The sequence below is a fragment of the Phacochoerus africanus genome, chromosome 11, assembly GCF_016906955.1.
Source record: "Phacochoerus africanus isolate WHEZ1 chromosome 11, ROS_Pafr_v1, whole genome shotgun sequence".
In the NCBI taxonomy this organism is placed as follows: Eukaryota; Metazoa; Chordata; class Mammalia; order Artiodactyla; family Suidae; genus Phacochoerus; species Phacochoerus africanus.
In genome coordinates this window covers 44164413-44187108 of record NC_062554.1, presented here as the reverse complement: position 1 = coordinate 44187108, position 22696 = coordinate 44164413, and the positions used below count along the sequence as shown (strand labels likewise).

General features: G+C 41.1%; 1 protein-coding gene across 1 annotated transcript; it reads right to left on the bottom strand.

The window, feature by feature from the left end:
• Nucleotides 1-1066: 1066 nt before the first annotated feature.
• PAFAH1B2 (platelet activating factor acetylhydrolase 1b catalytic subunit 2) lies at nt 1067-22466 on the bottom strand. The gene is made up of 6 exons (XM_047752587.1): nt 22314-22466; nt 14722-14809; nt 12113-12202; nt 10716-10832; nt 7802-7924; nt 1067-4383 (listed from the first exon to the last, which is right to left on the bottom strand). The coding sequence occupies exons 2-6, from the start codon at nt 14800-14802 to the stop codon at nt 4105-4107; spliced, it is 690 nt and encodes a 229-aa protein (XP_047608543.1). The 5' UTR covers nt 14803-14809; nt 22314-22466; the 3' UTR covers nt 1067-4104.
• Nucleotides 22467-22696: the final 230 nt, after the last annotated feature.

Here is a 22696-nt window from a genome sequence, read left to right as displayed (position 1 = left end):
CAGTAGCATCCTCTTGTCAATTCGAACTTACCAACATGTTATTACAGTAGCCAGGCAGTCTTTGTACCACCAAAAATTCTTGGCTCCATAAACACAATTTAATTGTATTGCCAGTTTTAAAGTGGGAAACAAGATGTCAGGTAATGCACTTCAAATAACTTCTAGTAACTCTGTGGTCACATGAAGGACAGAGTGGAAAAGTTGTACATCGAAGAGTAAAGGAAGCTGTTGCCTTGGTCCAGGTGAGAAGCCTGTCACCTCATTCCCAGGACTTTCAACCAAAAGAAAACTAGGGCTGTTTTCTGTCTTGAACTCAGTGACTCAAAATCTAAAGCTAAAGATACCCCTATGCTGAATGAGTAGTGGCAAAGGCAAGGACTTTGAAGGCAGGTAAAGCTGGTTTCAAATCCCAGCTCAACCATTTTACATGACTCACCTTGGCCAAGAGAGAAAACTTCCCTGGGCCTCCCAGCCAACAGTAAAGTGGGGATGTACCTACCTAAAGGGTTTGGGTGTGTAACATATGGGAAATATCGTCCTGAATCTCTTCTCTCTAGATAACAGAGAAACTCAGAATAGTCCAATTCATTTGAAGCACTTAAATCCAATCTGGAGGCAGGAGTAGAAAGAAATATTTCAAAGTGTAAAAGAAAAAAAAAATTGATGATTATTAGTGTGAGGAATGGAGAAACCACGGACTTTGGGACAAGTAACGTGAATAAAATTATAAAGACAAATTAAGAAAAAGGGTCAAAAGGTCAATTTGATGATTTAAGAGTTAATCCGTTTTTAACTGCCAGCTACCGTTAACAAAAAAATGAAACATTTCACTTGACAGTATTTTCATTTATCTACTTAGGATTCTATCTGTTCATCCCATTCTGCCATGCTATGTCCCTGAGGAGGTAAGTGATGAGCATCAGCTTGGTACGTTCAGTTCCTCTGAAAAGAAGCAGGATGATCTAAGTATCTAATTTGCTTGTTGATAAGGTAAGAAAAAAAAATCCACCCCTTCTTCTCTCCATTGGAATTCAAACTATGATAAAGGAGACAGAAAGACAGCAAGTTTGAGTGAAATGTTTACATTTATATTGAAATATGCACTAAAACAGAATGAGTTCTACTAGTCAATGAAACGTTGCCAAAGCGGAATCACAAACTTCCGTTGGGGAGGTCCAGTCAGCTAGCAGCAGTGATCCCCAAGCAGGAACACCAAGGAGAAGCCTGGGAGACCCCATCCCAAAAGCCTCCTTTTAAGAGACCCCAACTCTCTTCTCCCACATGCACCCACACAGATTTAGGAGCGTGGCCATGCTCCTTGTTTTCATATATCTTTAGTTTCTTCTTCGCTGCAATAAATATAAAATTGGCAATGCTCATACACCACAGCACAGACAATATTTCAGGCTTTAGCATACAACTGTAAACAGTGACTAGATAAAAACAAATAAAAAAGAGAGATGAACATTATTTTTTAAACAACAAGAGACAGAATTCCTAAGAGCAAGGCATGAGCTACTCAAGAGTTGTTTTGCTGGGTTAAGATATTTGACAAAAAAAATCAGGCTTAGACAGATCTTCAAACAGACTCAAGGTGCACTGCCCATGGCAGTCTAGAATATGCAGGCAGCAAAACAACATGCCCCAGATCAACCTTGGTAGTAAGTCTTCAGCCTGCAATGTCCAAGATGGTACTGCAGAAACCTTTATTGTGCCATCACCAACTGCCACCTAGTGTAGAGGGAATGGGTGGGCAAAGGAATTAAAATTTGCTGGGAGATGAACAGAATAACACCTCTGCTAGCTGCCTGGAAAGTTGGCCCCTTAATCACAATGACAACAAGACAGTTCCACTTAGACAGTGCATTAAATGTCATATATATATATACATATATGAAATTCAAAGATCAAAAATTAAGTTCTGTCACTGCAGCAAACTGGGGTGTCAGTCAAAGAAAAATAGATACACACTTTCTGCCTAAAGCAGTACAAAGAAAAGCTGTCAAGAAATGAAAGTGGACTCAATTTCTGCACATTAGCAATGGGGCAGACTTTTATTTAAAAAGGCTAGTGGTTTATATACTATTGCTCGAATAGCTCTGGTAAATATGAAATATAGTAACATCCAAGGTTCATACACAGAAGCAAAGGAGCTGAAGGCCAGATCACAAAGGGCTATTTGATCCTTAGTCAAGAGAGCAGCTAAAAGCACATGCTGCAGGAGTAACCTAATGGGGTTTGTTTGGACCATATTCCCACCCTCTGACAACAGAAAAAGACCTGGATAGCAAACTGTTTTTTCTCACACAAAACTGGCTTAATTAATTCTCCTCCCTAGAACTATACCTCAGCTAAGAAAAAACAAAAATCTGTCTTAAAAAACTCAAGAACTGGGTTTCTAAAAATAAAAAGGAAATTTTAATATAGTAAACAAGTTTAGTAAACACCATATATATTTTCGGTTGTTAATGAAGACATGATACATTCAAGAAAGTATGTTTTGTTTTGTTTTTTAAAGACAAAACCAAAAATTCCTAGAAAGAAACTTGACAAGAAAAAAAATCAGCCCAAGTTCTATCCCTCACGATCAGAAGTGGCTCTCAGCACAAATCACAAATCCATCCTCCAACACACAAAAGCCATGCCATGTGCTTTGCAAGCGGAGCATGAAGCAGATGCCTTAGTTACTGAACTTGAACGTTAAGCAGAATCACTGCAGAGCACATTTTGATGGGTTACTTCAATATCCCCGGTCTAGTTTAAAGTTATCTGTTTGTAGATCCAGTTTGTACATATTCCATAGGTATATTAAACAATAAACCATCTGTTGTCCTATTATTTTTTAAATGGCAGTTCTTATAGCTCAACAAACCATTAAGATTATAAAGAACTCTCTTGAAAGAAATTCTCAGGTGAAGATATATTAAGGAGAAATCCTGAAGGTTAAACAAACTTAGTTCTTTTACTAAAAATTGTGGGATCAAGCATAATGTTCACTGTTTCCCCATGAGAAAAAAGAGGCCAAAATTTTCTGGACTGATTAATAATTAAAAACACTAAGCCAAAAAAATAAAATAAAATATACATCTTAAAATACTATAAAACGTGAAATAATGTCAGGGCTTATGGAGTGGGAAACAGAGTTCTGATTTCCTTTTTTTCCAACAAAAAGGGAAAACTCTAACAGGTTTTAAAGGAAAAACAAAGAAAACAAACCAGAACTCTGAATATGGATAGCACTACACAGACTCTATAGCACAGAACACCACACAAGAATGAGTTACACATCAGTAATATCATCATGAGAGTAACTGGCTGGGGACTTACACTTCCAGCAACAGAGCTCCTAAGTCAAAAATGTGTTAAAAGCTTGTAATGTCAACAAGAACACCCCCAAAAGAGAGGGGATGAAGGGGAATAGAGGAAAGGCTGCATGCATGGGTCTATTACAGACATGATATTCAGCAGCATAAAAATAATACCCTCCAGAGAGTCCCCAGAATGGGGCAAAACCTATTTTTCACTGCTAAGCATGGGAAAGATTAAGAGAGTGGAACAAATTCACTGGTAACTATAGCATCTCCCACATTTGAATGACAAGCACGTTCAATCTGATGCTATATATGTTGCTCTAACATATGAATAAAGCAAAATAAAACAAAAGGCTAAATTATGAACTTTAAAAACTGGAAAAACATCTGTTTTAAAGCCAAGTAGGTGTGGTTCTAATCATTATATATAACATAATCCATAGAAAGAAAAGGCCAGAGAAGAATCTTCATTTTGTTCAGTACTTAGGCTTGATGTTGTCCTAGGAAAAACAGTGATAATCCAATGAATGTGTCACACATAGAACTAAAAAGTCCCCTTCTGGTTTCAAATGAATTTAAACAACCATCTTCCTTGGCTAATTTTTCTCCTGTGTCAAACAAACCTTCTATGTACAGGACCAGTTTAAATCCCTCCTCCCCTTCAAACACTAGATATGAACATCCAGGAACATTCTACAATGCAAAGTGCCTTAAGAAAGAGAAGGATTCTGTAGTGCCAGTGATACAACTGATCTGAGGAAGCTGGGACGCTATGAACACTGATGGGAGCCAGTCAGGCAATGGTGGTTTGTTTTTCCTCAGGTGTTTCCTCCAACAACTGCATAATCAGTTCATGGAGGGGTTTGCAGATCTTTGCGTAGCCCCCTCCTGTGAGATGCAGAAAATCAAACATGTCGTGGCAGGAGATGGCACCGTCCGAGTGCACGAAGCCCCCATCTGTATCCAGGAGCTGAACATTGGCAAGCTTTGGCAGGGAGACCTTGAGGAGCTGGTTCACTTTCGCATTCTTTTGCCTCAAAGGGTTGGGCTTCTCACCTCGAGGTAACAAACCCTGGGGCAGAGCAGAGCAGAACTGAAGATGAGAAGAGTCACTGTTTTTCGCTACTTATTTGTGATTTCAAATATCCCTGGAACTCACCATTTGGCACTTTTCACACCTTTGATTTCTAAAACACTGGACTAAACTGGTTTTAATGAAAGTTCTCTGACCATGCCTTCTCGCTTTCTTCCTGAGTTCTTCCTCCTCCTCCTCCTGCCCCTTAATTGTTGGTATTCTTCAGTGTTTTGGCCTTGGACCACTACTCTTCCTACTCTAAATACTTCAGCCCAGACCTTTTCCTAGAGTTTCAGAACCATGTATGAACAGACAGGAACAGAACCAAACTTGAATGTTCCAGAGGCATTCCCAACTCAACATGTCCAAAAGCCACCCATCACCTCCCCTGCAAAACACGTTTCTTCTACATTTTGTTACTGGTCATTCCAACATTCCTGAGTCTCTCATTCTATTACATTATCTATTTATCACTAAATCACTCATCCAAAATATTTTTCTAATCTGTTCTCTTCTCTTCCCTATAGCTAGGGAACTTATTACCACTCACTGCAATTAATGTAAAATCTCCTGACTGGTTTTCCTATCTCCAAAGGTATCTTCCCTTTAATTCATCCTCCATACAGTCCATCATATAGTTGGACTAATCTAGCTCAAATACACATCTATTCATTAATGCCACATGGAACCTACACTAGAACACATAAGAAATGGAATTGGAACAAAGGTTGCCTTGAAGAATCAGAGCCACTCAATATCTCCTAGCATACAACAGAAATGTAATTTACTGTGTGACTGTACAGTTCCAAAAGAGATACATAAAGCACTATGAATATGCTACCCCACTCTTACCTCCTTCCATCTTTGTTACGTGCAGATGAAGTCAATCCTAAATCCTACTGACTATTACAAGCATAAGGCTCTGTATCTAATAGTTAACAAAGAAAAGCAGCCTTCAATGCTGATGTATCAAAGCTCGGTTGAAAAATAAGGAACAACCAGGAAGAATGGCCAGGGAGCAATAAATATATTCTATGCTCTGACTCTCAAAGAATACCACAGCCATTAAAGCCATAAAAAATGCTCAAGACTTGGAGTTCCCATTGTGGCTCAGTGGAAACCAATCTGACTAGCATCATGAGGACACAGGTTTGATCTCTGGCCTCACTCAGTGGGTTAAGGATCTGTGAGCTGTGGCACAGGTCACAGACGCAGCTTGGATTTGGTATTACTGTGGTTGTGGTGTAGGGTGGCAGCTGTAGCTCCAATTCAACCCCTAGCCTGGGAACCTCCATATGCCAAGGATGTGGCCCTAAAAAGACAAAAAAAAAAAAAAAAAAGCTCAAGCCTCAACAGCAGGGCTCTGTATCTATTGGGATTTTTAAGCAAGGACGAGAAATGTAGCTTATGCTACACGATATTTTCCTAAATGAATGAGTATCAAGGGCATATGGGATTTTTTTCTCTATAATAACTGATAATTGCTAAAATATTATGCTAAAGGAGACAAAAAAGTTATACATCTAATTTCGTTTATCATATAATAACTAATTTTGTTTTTCCAGTTGCATATATATGTTCCAGTTGCATTATATATTCTAAATATAATATACATACTCTGTGGTATCTGGACATTTCACTTATATGTATCATAAATTCTCTTTTCACAGTTCTCTTAATTGTCTGATGATGAGTGCTATTATATTTAAAGACCTGTGAAATCAGTCCCCCATGGGGTTGATTATTTTGTTTAATTCCAGTGTTTTAGTATTATAGATAATACCACTGCTTATCAAATTAAGAAACTTTCCTTGAAACAAAGAATACTTATGGGGATTTATTCAGAAACATTCATGCAACAAATATCTCTTAAGCAGCTACAATGTACTAGCCACTGTACTTCAGAAACAGTCTCAACCACAATGTAATCCTTTCTGGAATAAGACAGGATACAAACAAATACATAAACAAGTAAACCAATATGACATAAGAAAAAAAAGCAGGAGTTCCCGTCGTGGCGCAGTGGTTAACGAATCCGACTAGGAACCATGAGGTTGCGGGTTCAGTCCCTGCCCTTGCTCAGTGGGTTAACGATCCGGCGTTGCCGTGAGCTGTGGTGTAGGTTTGCAGACGCGGCTCGGATCCCGCGTTGCTGTGGCTCTGGCGTAGGCCGGTGGCTACAGCACCGATTCAACCCCTAGCCTGGGAACCTCCATATGCCGCAGGAGCGGCCCAAGAAATAGCAACAACAACAACAACAACAACAACAACAAAAAAGACAAAAAGACAAAAAAAAAGCAAGGCCCACCTCCGCAGACCCTAGTTATAATATCCTGGTTGTGGCCACTTTCTCTTAGCTATCCCAGTCTCAAATTTTATTCGATGGCAACCCTAAAATTCTTTTAGCGCCCCCCTTCTCTCACCCAACAAACACATACATGTATAAGCCTTTGATCACTCCCTCCTTCCTCTCCTTTCCTTCCTTTTCCTCCCTTCTTTTTCCTTCTGTAATACCCTCTCTTCTTTCATTTCTCCATTTGGAGATCAATGAATTTTTTAAAACTGAACTCAGATGTTAACTGTCACGTCTAAAATATACCCTGTTCTCCTGTAGCAGACAATATAATTCTCTGTTTATATTGCTCTGTCCATCCACCAGATGGGTGGACATCCATTCATTTTTGTATGCTCAAGATCAAGAATAGTGCCTTGAGATGATCCTCACATATTTGGTGAATAAATGACAACCTTCCTTAATACTGTATCTTATTAAAGAATTGAATACATATCAGATTTCATGGAAACATACAATTTCAGCTGGGCTAAGAGTAAGATATCTACATGTGAACTTGGAACACTGAAACAGACAGCTGTTTATATCTGAAATCATGAAGATACAAATCATGAATGCTTTAATTCCACATAGGGTAGCATCTCCTGTTAAGGGTAAGACCACAAAGTACCCATTTCTTTGCTGATGGAGTCACTGATATTTTAAAGAACTCAGAGATTCTAATAAATGCACCACTTTTACCATATTAACAGTGGAACAAAACAACACATCTAAGCTAATACAAACCCAGGTCTAATAAAAAGAGACTCAGGACTAGGAAAAGCCTCACAAGCAATTTAAAAAAACCACCAGGAGACAATCAAGGGAAAAAAAAGGCTATCTGAGGCATCAAAGAGAATTTCCACTTCTAAACAAGGATATGCAGGAAAAAGATGACCCCACAATTGTTCAGAGAAATAACGAGACCAGTAAGATGATGGGACAAATCAGAGAAGAGCTTTAGGAGTATTATAAAGTGCTTCCACCTAAAGATTCTCTGTATTTCATGAGTGATCACATCCCTAAAGACTTCACACCTTTACCTGAGGATATCAGGTCTCCATCTACCCAAAGACTACATACCAATACAATGATTTTGGCCTGGGGCTGCCTTGTGTTGATAAGTTGTACAATGGCCTCGATTCCACCTGCTACTTCCTCTGCTGTATTTTCATGGTTGTTTGTTCCTACCCAGACAACAATGACCTATAATTGAAGGCAAGGAAAAAAAAAAAAGATAAATACTCAAGAATAAAGGAATGTTCATTATTTAGCTGAAAATCTTATTTCAAAAAGCAAAGGGGGGAGTTCCCGTCGTGGCGCAGTGGTTAACGAATCCGACTAGGAACCATGAGGTTGCGGGTTCGGTCCCTGCCCTTGCTCAGTGGGTTAAGGATCCAGCGTTGCCGTGAGCTGTGGTGTAGGTTGCAGACGTGGCTCGGATCCCGCGTTGCTGTGGCTCTGGCGTAGGCCGGTGGCTACAGCTCCGATTCAACCCCTAGCCTGGAACCTCCATATGCCATGAGATCGGCCCAAAGAAATAGCAAAAAAAAAAAAAGCAAAGGGAGTTCCCATCGTGCCTCAGTGGTTAACAAGCCCAGCTAGTATCCATGAAGACACAGGTTCAATCCCTGGCTTTGCTCAGTGGGTTAAGGATCCGGTGTTGCCTTGAGCTTCGGTGTAGGTCATAGACACGGCTTGGGTCCCACATTGCTGTGGCTGTGGTGTAGGCTGGCAGCTACAGCTCCAATTCAACCCTAGCCTGGGAACCTCCATATGCCATGCATGTGGTCCTCAAAAGACAAAAAACAAACAAACAAACAAAAAAGAGCAAAAAAAAGCAAAGAAGGGAGTTCTCGTCATGGCGCAGTGGTTAACGAATCCGACTAGGAACCATGAGGTTGTGGGTTCCATCCCTGCCCTTGCTCAGTGGGTTAACGATCCGGCGTTGCCGTGAGCTGTGGTGTAGGTTGCAGACGTGGCTCGGATCCCGAGTTGCTGTGGCTCTGGCTTAGGCTGGGGGCTACAGCTCTGATTCGACCCCTAGCCTGGGAACCTCCATATGCCGTGTGAGCGGCCCAAAGAAATAGCAAAAAGACAAAAAAAAAAGCAAAGAAGGAAACAAACTTTTCAAATGGTACTGGTAACTTCAACAACGTAGCCATTTTATAACTTATGTCAGGATAAATTCCAAAGAGGGTAAGAGGCTAACAGTTAAGTGGTAAAACTATACTAAGAAGAAACAAAAAATTCTTTTATCATGGTGGAGTTAGAGGCTGATTTCTTTTTTGTGTGTGTCTTTTGAGGGCTGCGCCCACGGTATATGGAGGTTCCCAGACTAGGGGTCCAATCGGAGCTGTAGCCACCGGCCTACGTCACAGCCACAACAATGCCAGATCCGAGCCGCATCTGTGACCTACACCACAGGCCACGGCAACGCAAGGCCAGTGATCGAACCCGCAACCTCATGGTTCCTAGCCGGATTCATTTCTGCTGCACCATGCTGAGAACTCTGAGGCTGATTTCTTAAAATTCCAAAACTATACAAAAAATAATACAACTATATAAAAATAAAACCTCTGCATGTCAAAAAAGAAAAAAAAGACTGAAATCTAAGAGACCTGTGAGAAAACATTTATAAGTGATTTCATAGGACTCTCTTAATACAAGCAACTTCTAGAAAAAAATACCCAGGGGAGTGTAGTGGGACAGTTCTACTCAAGGAAAAAATCAATGGAGTGGAGGTTGGATATAGATTTTGTCTTTTTCTTTTTTTTTTTCAGGCTGCACCCGTGGTACATGGAGGTTCCCAGGCTTAGTAGCCACCAGCCTACACCACAGCCACAGCAATTCGAGATCCGAGCTGTGTCTGCGACCTACACCACAACTCACAGCAACGCCAGATCCTTAACCCGCTGAGCAAGGGCAGGGATTAAACCTGAGTCCTCATGGATATTAGTCAGGTTTGTTACCACTGAGCCACAATGGGAATTCCCCAAGATAGAGTTTTTCAAAGTTTTCCCCTTTAAAAAAATTTTACCAGATGGCTATCACCTAGAGACATATATCTCACCATGTAACCCAATAAAGTAATCACCACCCCTCAGAAAAGAAAGGAACATGGGTGGGTTTTTCTACAAGGCAAAAAATCATACACTTTCAACTAAAGCAACTATTATCAATGGCTCAGCTTTGTTTTTCAGCTTACATGCAGTGGGCTAACTCAGGATGTTTAAAATGTGTTAAGGCACTGGGTGCATGTCTATGCACATCTGTTCCAAATTTTTTTTCCAAAGAATTTGGAGGCCTGATTACCAATTTGTTCATATATTTAAATGGATCCAGAATTACTTCCTAAAGTCAATCAAGGCCCTGTTCCCATGGCCCACCTCTGAGAACTTTCCCCCTCATACTGCCTCAGAACCACAGACCAGCATATCTCATTAGCATCAAATTATCTTCCTACAGCTGAAAAAGGTAATTACAATAATTACAAGTACAAGCCAAGCAAGCTATATACTGATTTTTAATCAAGAATGTATTTGGAGGAGTTCCTGTCGTGGCGAAGTGGTTAACAAATCTGACTAGGAACCATGAGGTTTCAGGTTTGATCCCTGGCCTTGCTCAGTGGGTTAAGGATCCAGCATTGCCGTGAGCTGGGGTGTAGTTGCAGACGTGGCTCGGATCCCGAGTTGCTGTGGCTCTGGTGTAGGCCGGTGGCTACAGCTCCGATTAGACCCCTAGCCTGGGAATTTCCATATGCCGCAGGAGCGGCCCTAGAAAAGTCAAAAATACAAAAAAAAAGAATGTATTTGGAATGTTCTTAAACAATGACAACATCATTTATCTTAAAGGGGCATGAAGCAAGGAACAATAGTGAAATAATGCTTTAAAGAAGCATTTTTTTTTTTTTACTACCAGTTTCTGACAATTTAATTATCTACAAAAGACTCAAGATTAAGGATATTCTTTTTTTTTTTTTTAAGTTTTACTTCACCTTAGGTTTAATATTCTCCAGTTCTCCATTCTTTAGTCTCCATAAAACATGTCTTGTTGTATCTCCCCCAATTCCAAAATTCAGTGCATGAAGTGGGGAAAAAAGCTCTCGCCATATCTAAAAAGAGAAAAACTCGTTTAAGCAGAAACTAATGGGAAATAAAATCCCTCAATTGCAATGTGTGGTGAGGCATCTGAAACAACAGTTTCTCTTTTCTATATTCAAACATAATGCTGCAAGTGGTGTACTGCCAACTGTTGAAAGGGCTTTGAAGATGCTATTGTGTAACTCAGTTCTTAGTGTAGCATGAGGTCTCAGCTCAAGATCTGAGCCAGAACTCAATCTGATGCCACTTAAGAGGTACCAACTCAATAAACTCTCCTTTACCTTTATTCAACCATTTAAAGGAACAGGATGAAGTAAAAACACAAGATGAAAAAACCTGGAATGCTCGCGACAAAGAGAAATAAGGCTATCTTTTCTTTCAGGTTTCCCTGGGAAGAATGCCTAACCTTAAAAAGACTCAAAACAGGAGTTCCCATTGTGGTGTAGCAGAAATGAATCCAACCAGTATCCATGAGGATGCAGGTTTGATCCCTGCCCTTTTTCAGTGGCTGGGGGATCTGGCGTTGCTATGAGCTGTGGTGTAGGTCGAAGACATGGCTCGGATCCTGCATTGCTATGGCTGTGGTGTAGGCTGGCAGCTGTAGCTCAGATTAGACCTCTAGCCTGGGAACTTCCGTATGCCGCAGGCGCAGCTCTAAAAAAGGAAAAGGAAAAAAAAAGATTCTAAGCAGTTCACTACAAAAATATATCAACTTTAAAAATGGTAAAACAAAAATAATAAGAATTGAGAATCATGACTAGGACAAGCATAAATGAGCAAGTACAAGAAAAGAGTAAAGGAGTTCCCATTGTGGCTCAGTAGTAACAAAGCCCATTAGTATCCATGAGAAATGCAGGTTAGATCCTTGGCTTTGCTCAGTGGTTAAGGATCTGGTGTTGCCGTGAGCTGTGGTATAGGCCTGCAGCTACAGCTCCATCCCTAGCCTGGGAACCTCCATGTGCTGCAGGTGTGGCCCTAAAGAGACAAAAATAAAAATAAAAAAGTAAAAATAATCTAAAAAGAAAATAGTAAATATAAATAAGAATTGTAAATCATGACTAGGGCAAATACAGATAAACAAATACAATGCGAACCTTTTTGGAAACCAAGGCAAAAAAGGGAGTTTAGTTATAATTAACGCTAATTTTTTTCTTTCGTCTCATCATGCCTGATGGCACAAAGAATCCCATTAGGTAGGTCTGATTTCCCAACTACTTTGAATGAAAGTCTGGTATCAATGAATGTGTTGACATTAGCAGCCAAGGAGCCCCCTCACCCCTTTTCCCTCTACCTCATACTGCTGCATCAACTGCACCATGGAGTCCCCCACAAACAGGACATCCGGCTCTTTGTCTTTGCAATCCAGGACAAATCTGTTGTGCTGGTTTGAAGAAGAAAGAACAATTAGAAGCTGGCATTTCTTTCCCTGTGAGATTTCTCAGCCTAGACAGAACAGTTGTGCAAACCAGTTATTCTATAGTTAAACATTTTATTTGGTCTGTCCCTAAAGCTGATTCCTCTCAATCTGCGATTAACTGCTGGGCCCTTACAATCCTGATCACTAACATGCTCAAGAAAACCCAACTCTACTGAAACTAGAAAAGTTTATCTTTTCCTCCAACTCTTAAAAAAAAAAAAAGCTGATGTAATACAACGAACCCCTGTACACTCTTCACCTACATTCAACAGTAACGTTTCACATATTTGCTTTATCTGTGTTTGTCTGATCATTTGAGGGGAAGCAGCAAATATTGTGATTCTTTACCATCAAATATTCCACATGCACATCCTAAGCATAGTCTGAAGCCACAGAACTACTAATACATCTAAGGAAATGAGCAATAATCCTATAACATCTAACACTCATTCTTTATAATTGTTCCAAGAGTTGGAAAAGTATAAGATGTATCTATCTTTTTGAACTAGGATCCAATCAAAAGGTATACATTTTACTTGAACGATTTTATGTTTTTTGCTTTTTAGGGCTGCATCTGTGGCATATGGAGTTTCCCAGGCTAGGGGTCAAATTGGAGCTGCATTCGCTGTCCTATACCACAGCTCACAGCAACGCTGGATCCTTAACCCACTGAGGGAGGCCAGGGATTGAACCCGAAACCTCATGGTTCCCAGTCAGATTTGTTTCCATTGTACCACGACAGGAACTCCATCTGCCATAGTCTGGATTTTGCTCACCATATTTCCGTGGTGGTGGTGGACATGTTCATCTCTCCCAGGTATTTCCTGGGATGTGGTACTTAAGTCTTGATTAGAGTTGGAATTTTAGCAATACTTCATAGGTAGTATTGAGTATCACGTCAATAGTTGTTTGTTTTTGTTTTTGTCTTTTTGCTATTTCTTGGGCCGATTCCCGCTGCATATGGAGGTTCCCTAGCTAGGGGTCCAATCGGAGCTGTAGCCACCGGCCTACACCAGAGCCACAGCAACTCGGGATCCAAGCCACGTCTGCAACCTACACCCCAGCTCACGGCAATGCCAGATCCTTAACCCACTGAGCAAGGCCAGGGATGGAACCCGCAACCTCATGGTTCCTAGTCGGATTCGTTAACCACTGCACCATGACGGGAACTCCTGAAATAATTTTAGATCTACAGAAGGGCTGCAAAGATTGTAGAGTATCTGTATATACTCTTAACTCAGCTTCTTCCAATATGAGCATCTTTTGAATAAGCATGGAACACTTGTCAAAACTAAAAAATTAACATTGAGGAATACCATCAATTAAAATAAAGTTCATGGAGTTCCCGTCATGGCGCAGTGGTTAACGAATCCGACTAGGAACCATGAGGTTTCGGGTTCGGTCCCTGCCCTTGCTCAGTGGGTTAAGGATCTGGCATTGCCGTGAGCTGTGGTGTAGGTTGCAGACGTGGCTCGGATCCCGAGTTGTTGTGGCTCTGGCGTAGGCCTGTGGCTACAGCTCCGATTGGACCCCTAGCCTGGGAACCTCCATATGCCGCGGGAGCGGCCCAAGAAATAGCAAAAAAAATAATAATAATAATAAAATAAAATAAGTAAAATAAAATAAAGTTCATTCACGAGCTCCCTGGTGGCCTAGTGGGTTAATGTCCCAGTGCTGTCATTGCTGTGGCTCGGGTCACTGCTAAGGCACAGGTTCAATCCCTGGTCTGGGATCTTCTTCTGTATGCCAAAAGTGTGGCAAAAAGGAAAAAAAGTGTGGCAAAAAGGAAAAAAAGAAAAAGGAAGTTCATTCAGATTTCACTCATTTTTCCACTAACGCCTGCTTTCTGTTCTGAGAATCAGTCCAAGATGTCATATTGCATTTAATCTACACAGCTCCTTAGTGTCTTCCCGTATGGGAGTCTCTTGGTCTTTCCTTATCTTTCATGACCTCGGCACATTTAGTTGTGGCCAGGCGTTCTACAGATGTTTCTCTGATTTGGCCAAAGAAACACACAAAAAACAAAAAACCTTGGAAATATATCCAAGAAACATTTCTTATTAAAGGAAAATAAAGAGATATCAAAACCAAATACAATGTGTGATTCTAGACTGGGAAAATTGATATAAAGAGCATCAAGTCACAAGTCTAGATGAAGGATATAGGAAATTCTCTCTCAAGCGTTTGTAATATTTGCATAATTTTGAAATTACTTCAAAAATCTTAAAAAGCTTTAAAAAAAAGAATACTGTAGAGACACTGTAATCTATTATAATTAACGGAGATCAATGACTATACCTTCAGAATATTCCACAGTTTCAACATCAGATGGTGATTAGGTATGACATCTCTAACATTAGATTTTTACATATAGTTATCAATTCTTGTTGACCATTAAAAACACCCCTTTGAAGCTTTGGTCAAGAACCTAAAAAGTGAAGAGCCGAATTTCGTGTGAATAACACCGGTGCACCTCCTTTTACCTGTGACATCCATCTGTCATCTCCTTGAATATCTTCTGCTGCATGTGGAATGGCTGCTGGGTTTGAGTCTCCTTGGCTCATTCTACACCTGAGGAAAAAAATGTCTATGTCATTTTTTGTTCACTGACAGGAATGTTTCTTTGTTACGACTTATTTAAATATTACACTGCCAGGATTTAAATAAGAGTAAGAATTAAATAAATTTCATTGTGGTTTTGCCTAGAAACAAAGCAACTGGAGTCTATTTTCAGCACGGATGAGTTCCAGGACATTACTGCTTAAGTCCCATCAATATTAAGCACTGCTAAACTTCCAGACAGGCTTGAATATCATTCAGGAACAGTGTATTACATTTAAAAAATCTGCTCCAAGTATATACTCTATAGCTGTATTAATTTTTCATGAATACTGTAAGAACCAAATGATACAAGGAATTAAACCCTTATAGTTCAATGACATTTACATTAGAGGCTTTTAGGCTGCTACAGTTACATACTTAAGAAATACTACAAAAATGATTAGAATCTATCAATTACTAAACATCAAATACCACAGGCTTTGGCATTGAGGGGTTTTTTTTTTTTGGCTGTACCCAAAGGCACGTGGAGATTCCCAGGCCACAGATCAAACCCATGCCACAGCAGGAACCAGAGCCACAGCAGTGACAACACAGATCCTTAACCCACTGAGCCATCAGGAAACTCTGTGGCACTAGTTTTTTATAAATGTTTATCAGGCACTTTTATTTTTGACAGGTCTCCATTGAAAAAATTTTATTAACGATAAACCTAAATATGGCATCTGCTAGTGGAAAGAAGGAATAAGTGAAATTCATGAAAATTAGAAATGCTATCTTCCAGAAAGACAAATAAGAAACCGGATTGTTTTCAACCAACTCTGGAGAATACATTCTAGAGACATTAGGCTCAAGAGATCACTTGGCAAATACAAAGAATGATGAAAGAGAAAAAGCTGGGGTTTTGTGGCTTATAGAAAAAGAGGCCCAAGAAATGGCAAAAAGACAAAAAAAAGAAAAAAAAAGAAAAAGAGGCCATACTCTTTATTTCCTTCCTTTGCCATCCTCAAATACAACTGAACTTTCTGGAGAAAAGGACTGAGTTACAGTCATTCAATAAGTATTCACTGAGTAAACAAAACACCCTGGATTGCCAGGGCAGTAGTTTTTGAGGATCAGAAAGTAACAAGTCCTAAAGATGAAAGCAAACCTTCATTTACAAAAAACAAATTACAGAAGCAAACAATTTTAACATGAATTATGCAAATCCACTGAGCTCTAAATAACACTAGGTCTAAAAAAAACTGTACTCAGGGTTAAGCCCATATCTGACTAAAGATGTAAAATATTATTCACAACCTGTGTATATTTCTTTACTGAAATTTGCAACTATCGGGAAATAACAGCTATGTACGAAAGATTACACTATGCTTTATATATACCACCTCCAATCCTCACAAAAGTACTAAAGAAAATGAGGATCGGATAATTTAGGTAATTTTCATACTGAGTGACTAAATTTAGGTTTTCCTGACCCCAATAACGCAACATATGGCCCACTGATCACAAAGCAGTTCATGATGACTCCCTACTAGGGGCCTATAATTAACCATTTCAGCCAAAAGACCACTTGGAGCTAAAAACATCAATGTAGGAGTTCCCGTGGTGGCGCAGTGGTTAACGAATCCGACTAGGAACCATAAGGTTGCGGGTTCAGTCCCTGCCCTTGCTCAGTGGGTTAACGATCCGGCGTTGCCGTGAGCTGTGGTGTAGGTTGCAGACGCGGCTCAGATCCCGCTTTGCTGTGGCTCTGGTGTAGGCCGGTGGCTACAGCTCCGATTCAACCCCTGGCCTGGGAACCTCCATATGCCACGGGAGCGGCCCAAGAAATAGCAACAACAACAACAACAACAAAAGAAAAAAGACAAAAGACAAAAAAAAAAAAGTAAAAACATCAATGTAAAATGCAAGAATCAAGAACTGCAAGATGAATTTGTGGAGTTCCAATCAGACAATGATACTTGATGGGTGTTTCACTGTCAGAAAACTGTGGAAAGATTAAAAGATACATAAAGATAAAAAGAATAAAATGATTATGGGGTTAAAACAAATAGCCACAAAGAAATGTTTACTTTGGAGGTTCTGCTTTTTGGTTTTGTTTTTAACCAATAAACAATTCTAAACCTTCTAAATAAAAGCTGCTTGAGGGAGTTCCCATTGTGGTGCAATTGGAAACAAATCTAACTAGCATCCATGAGGATTCGGGTTTGATCCCCAGCTTTGCACAGTGAGTCAGGAATCTGGCGTTGCTGTGAGCTGTGGTGTAGGTCACAGATGAGGCTCAGAGCTGACCCCTAGCCTGGGAACATCCATATGCCACAACTGTGACCCTAAAGGGCAAAAAAAAAAAAAAAAAAGTTGCTTAAGGTCTAATTTCCATTTTTGATTTGTCTATTCAGGTTAAATCTAACATGGTGCTTAATAGTAGTTTTAATTTAATTTTTATTTTATTTATTTATTTATTTATTTATTTATTTATTTATTCTCAGGCTAGGGGTCTAATCCGAGCTGTAGCTGCCGGCCTCCACCACAGCCACAACGTCAGATCTGAGCCACATCTTCGACCTACACCACAGCTCACGATAACGCTGGATCCTTATCCCACTGAGTGAGGCCAGGGATTGAACCCACAACCTCATGGTTTCTAGTCGGATTTGTTTCTGCTGTGCCATGACGGGAACTCCTAGTTTTAATTTTAAAAGTTAACTTTCTTCCTTGCAATCAAAAAGTTCTATTGGGAATTCCCGTGTGGCTCAGTGGGTTAAGGATCTGGTGTTGTCACTGCTGTGCCTCTGGTTACAGCTGTGGTGAAAGTTCGATCCCTGGCCTAGGAACTTCCACATGCTGCAAAACAAGCATAGCCAAAAAAGTTCTCTTGGCCTTAACGTGGATAAGAGGGAAGAAACTTTTCCCATTTTCTGGATTTCAAAAATCAGATATATAATGTAAAGAAATATAGTAACAAACAGCTCCATTTTCTACTCACTAATTGAAAAAAAATCTATTTCCTAACTTTCAAAATAGATTTAAAAAAAAACCAATCATCTCTCATTTATTTTCCTACCTGGAGAAACACTTAACATGTTAGGTATTTCTGAGGCAAAAGTTAACTGACACAGAGTTAATTGGGAAATCACTATTAAAAAGGAAAAAAATAATCTGTCCTACTTTCACTGTATGATTATGTAACTGAAACCATTCTTCCTGGGGACGGTTTAAAAAAAAAAAAAAAAAAAGGATGACAAATTGTGCATATGAGGTGCCTCCATAACATAATGTATCCAAACACATTCCTCAACACTTAAAGACAAAATGCACACTCTTCAATGATATTTCAGTTCTTTGAATACCAAGTTCAGATCTTGCTGCAAAACTTAAAAGGGTTTTTCAAGGAAAGGAACCAAGATGGTGAGAAATTAAAAAAACCTGCCATATCAGAAAGAGTGAAAGAAGTATGTTTATAATAGAAAAACTGGTTGGGGAAGAGGAAGACACGGGACATAAATAAATGCCAAGTATTTGAAGATTACTAGGAAGAGACATTAGGCTTATTCTACGTGACCTGGAATAGGAAGATAGGATCAGTGGATACAATGTTCGGTGAGACAAATTTCTAACAAATAGAACTGCAAATGACATAAGCTATCTCTGAAAGGGACTCAAAAAGAGACTAAATGAACACCTGTAAGAAAAGCATAAAGTCAGAGTTCCCACTATGGTGCAGTGGGTTAAGAATCCAACTTCAGCAGCTGGTGTTGCTGCAGAGATGCAGGTTCAATCCCTGGCCAGGTGCAATGGATCAAAGGTCATAGCTGCAGCTTGGATTCGATCCCTGGCTCCAAAACAGGTGCGGCCATGAAAGAAATTTTAAAAAGCATACAGTGACCTAAAGCCAAAGAGTACAGTGGTCCAGATTAGTGTGGGATTTAAATATGCTTTAAAGGATCTTTTTGAAATGTTCCTCAATATGTGTATATTTATAAATAAAATGTGAATTGCAGTTAATTGGTACATTAAATATTAGTAAAGTTTGTTTTTTCCTTTTTTTCTGCTTTTTAGGGCCACACCCATGGCATATGGAGGTTCCCAGGCTAGGGATCTAACAGAGCTACAGATGCCGGCCTACGCCTCACCAACGCCAGAACCAAGCTTCGTCTGTGACCTACACCACAGCTCATGACAATGCCAGATCCTTAACCTACTGAGAGGGGCCAGGGATCAAATCCACAACCTCATAGTTCCTAGTCGGATTCGTTTCCACCGCGCCACGACAGTAACTCCTATTTCTTCCTTTTTTACATTAAAAAAAAAAATGAGGGTAAAAAGAAGTCCTAAAATTTTTCCCTGTATTTCAATGGCTCACTTTATGCATTCCAGGGCAGTGCATACTCTACTTTCAAGATCAATGGTCTTTATAAACTGTAAGATCTCTTTAGATCTATGAGTCAATTTATAGGCATGGATTTTTAGAATTCTTCCAACAGGTAAACAAATGAATAAAATAATAATTGTAATTAAGATTTATTAAGAGCTTAATATTTATAAGACCCTAGGATAGGAGCACTGATACTTAAATAAAACTGAAGCTCAGCAAGATTTAAGGAAAATGCTCCATGGAGGATAGTGTATCACTCTGAGCTGGGATTTGAACTCAGAGTGATACACTACCCTCCAAAACCTACTACTCTTGAACAAAGGGCATTAGGCTCTATATAGAAATGACTATATGAGACAATGATAAATTCTAATTTACTAAGTCAATTAACTTCTATCTCCTATTCCATTAACCAAGTTTAAAGGCATTCTGATACCCTGAGCAAAATACTTTCACCTTGGTCCTAAATTTCGTCATGAGCACAATGAAAAAGCTATATGGACAGGGAAACTGAAGAACAAAATTTCACTTGTCTGAAGTTACCAGGCAGGTAAATCTGAGAGAATTTTGTTCAATATTCCCAATTAGCTTGTCTTTTTTTTTTTTTCTCTTCATTAACTAGAATACAAGGTCATCCTCCTTCCTCCTAAGTGCAAAGTATCTGAGCAAAAATTTGTTTCTCTGTGCCTTCGGACACTTGGATTTTGCGTTATTTTACCAAATCAAAATCTTACAACACAAAGTGGCTTTCAGTTCTAACCTATGCCTATGGCTTGGTAACATTTTTAAAAAGTGAGTAAAGAAAAATTGAGGGGCAAGCCCAAGCAATTTATTCTTTCTTTCTTTTTTTATTACTCAAATGAATTTATCACATCTGTAGCTGTATAATGGTCATAACAATTTGATTTCACAGGATTTCCATCCCACAGCCCAGACACATCCCCCCACCCCCCAAAGCAATTTATTCTTTAACAACCAAGGTGGGAACCGTGCATTTAGGGGATTCAAATAATTTGGGAGGTAGATAAAATAAGTGGTTGTACTTTTTTTTTTTAATGATTTTTTCCCCCATTATAGCTGGTTTACAGTGTTGGTTGTACTTTTTACCAAAAAAAAAAAATGAAGAATGAATCAGGAGGCATCCAGAGAACAGCCTGTGGTAGGTCACAAAAATCTTGGGGGTTTCCTGCCTCAGGTAAAAAGCAATATTGTCACACAGAAGTATTCAGAATGTTCAAGTTGTAATTCGTGACAACAGAAAAAGTAGCAACAGGGAGGGATTTGATGCCCATCTCACTTTACTGATTCAGAGTAAACCCCCCCACCCCCCGCAAGTCATTAACTTCGCGGTCACAAATAGCAGGTTCAGTTAGAAAAGCCCAGCAGAAAGGAGATAAGGGTCCCCAAAATTAATTTAACAGAAGAGATGCTATTCAGGAAAGCTTTAACTGTCCATTTAAATGAATTTTCTGGGAAGATGAGGAGTAAGCAACTTGCACAGCATTTCCCAATTTTCCTGCATTTTCTGTCTTTTCTAACTTAACTAGAACTATGACCACAGAAGACCAAAATTTTCAGATGCTTATACCAACCAGTGTGGTGTATGTAGTGTGTCATCAAAAATCCTCGATAACAACAAAGAATTATAAAATCCTCAAGCTGAGCTGGATGTTTCTTCAGTTTAACGAGGGAAAGGATGGAGGGGGAAGTTCACTAAGAATTAAAAGATTCAGAACGTTTCCACTCTGACCTAAGACTCTTATGTTGCTTCAGGAGCTGGAAGGGTTATTCTGAAAGCAAACGCAGCCCTCGTCCGGAATACCCTGCCTCAGTGGGCTGGTGGATGGGTCCCTGGGTTCCAGCACATCCATAATTTATTATCAAATGCCCAAGCCAATACATTAAAGCACAATAATTTCCTCCTCTCCTGCTCCCCCACAAGGAGGCAACCTTTCTATCAGAACAATGTGCCCAAGAGAACAATCTAAAGACACACGGCATATCTAAGGCAAAGGCATATTCAAATGATCTCGGGGTACAATCTTCTCTCTACACCTTTACCTCTTCCCCACCCCCTTTAAAGCTGTACAAAATGAGGCCCTGGGCGAGGGCGTGGGGATGGGGTCCAGGCAGTCTTCTCCTTCTCCGTGGGTAAGCTCTAAAGAGGCCAAAGCTCCATGTGTTTGGTTTTCTTAAGGTTTGCATATAAATTATGAAAAGCAACGCTGGCCTGGGAGCTACAGAAAGCAGAATAATGAGTCACCGTGCAACGGTACATCACAAACCTGTAGGTCAGAAGGTCCTGAACTGCCAAATGGACAGGGACCAGGTAAAAAACACCTAAGAAAACTTGTTCACTGGCAGGTTTAAATAGTGGGTTGACCTTGGGCAAATCAGCGGCCAGGCGGGCCTCGTCTCTAAAACGAGGTGCTGGACGGGGCAGCCCTCTATGAAATGAGTTGTGACAGCCCACGGATTTTTGAACATATTAGAAGAGGAAACGGGTGAAGTTTCTGGAGAGTTGCACATTTCAACAAAAGGGGTGGGGAAAAGCGCTCTGTCAAAAAACAACAGGGTAACCCGACTGGCCCTCGCTAACAGTCTCTCAAACAGAAGAAGGGTCTGAGGAAGGGTCAGAGGTTCAACCTCAGGGACGGAGGGGCAGGCAGCAGCCGAGACCTGAGGCAGAAATGGGGCTGGCAGCGGCGAGCATCGCGCCAGGGGCGCAAGGGATGCAGGGCGGCCTACTCCGGGGGGGCGGGCAGAGCCAGGCCAGGCGGCGCGCCCCGCCACGGTGCTCCACCGCGGGAAGAAACCAGGAGGCAGAGAGGCTGGGAGGCGGGGCGGCCGTGCGGGCGGCAGGTTTGGGGGGTGGGGCGCTGGGGAAAGGCTCCGAGGGGGCGGCAAGCGGCCTCGAGGGGTGGAGGTAGCGCCGGCGGCCGGGAAACCGACACCAGGCCAGTCGAGAAGGCGCGCGCGAGCCCTACCCCAGGGTCAGGGGGAGGGGGTGGCGCCGGGGGGGGGAGGGGTCCCCTCGGGGTGGGGGAGGGGAGGTCGCGGGCCTCTCACAATAACAAATCGCAGCCCCTTCCAACCCCCACCTCTAAGCCACCGTATCTCCGCGCCCTGGGATGCACTCACTCAGGCAGAGGGTCCGTGCGGGCCCCAAGCGGCTGCGGCGTCGGCGGGTGGCGCGTCTGTCGCTCGCTTAGCCCCGGCGGCCCCAATCCGGCGCGTCCCTCCTCCGGCCCCAGCACCCGCAGCAGCACCCCCACTTCCGGTTTCCCTGCCACTCAGGCAAATGGCTTCCGGAAGTCCCGCCCCATCCTCCCTGGCCTTGGCTTGGCTCCCGGTTCCCCACTTTCCCTCTCGGCGGGTTCCCGCTTCGGGTGCCCAGGTGTCCGCCTACGGCCCCGCGAGGTTCCCCGCTTTGTTCTCGATCCTGCCCTCGTTTTGCATGTAGCCTGCGCAAATTGCCTTTAAAATCTTTCTTCCGGCTGTATGCCTCAATCCCGCGTTCATGT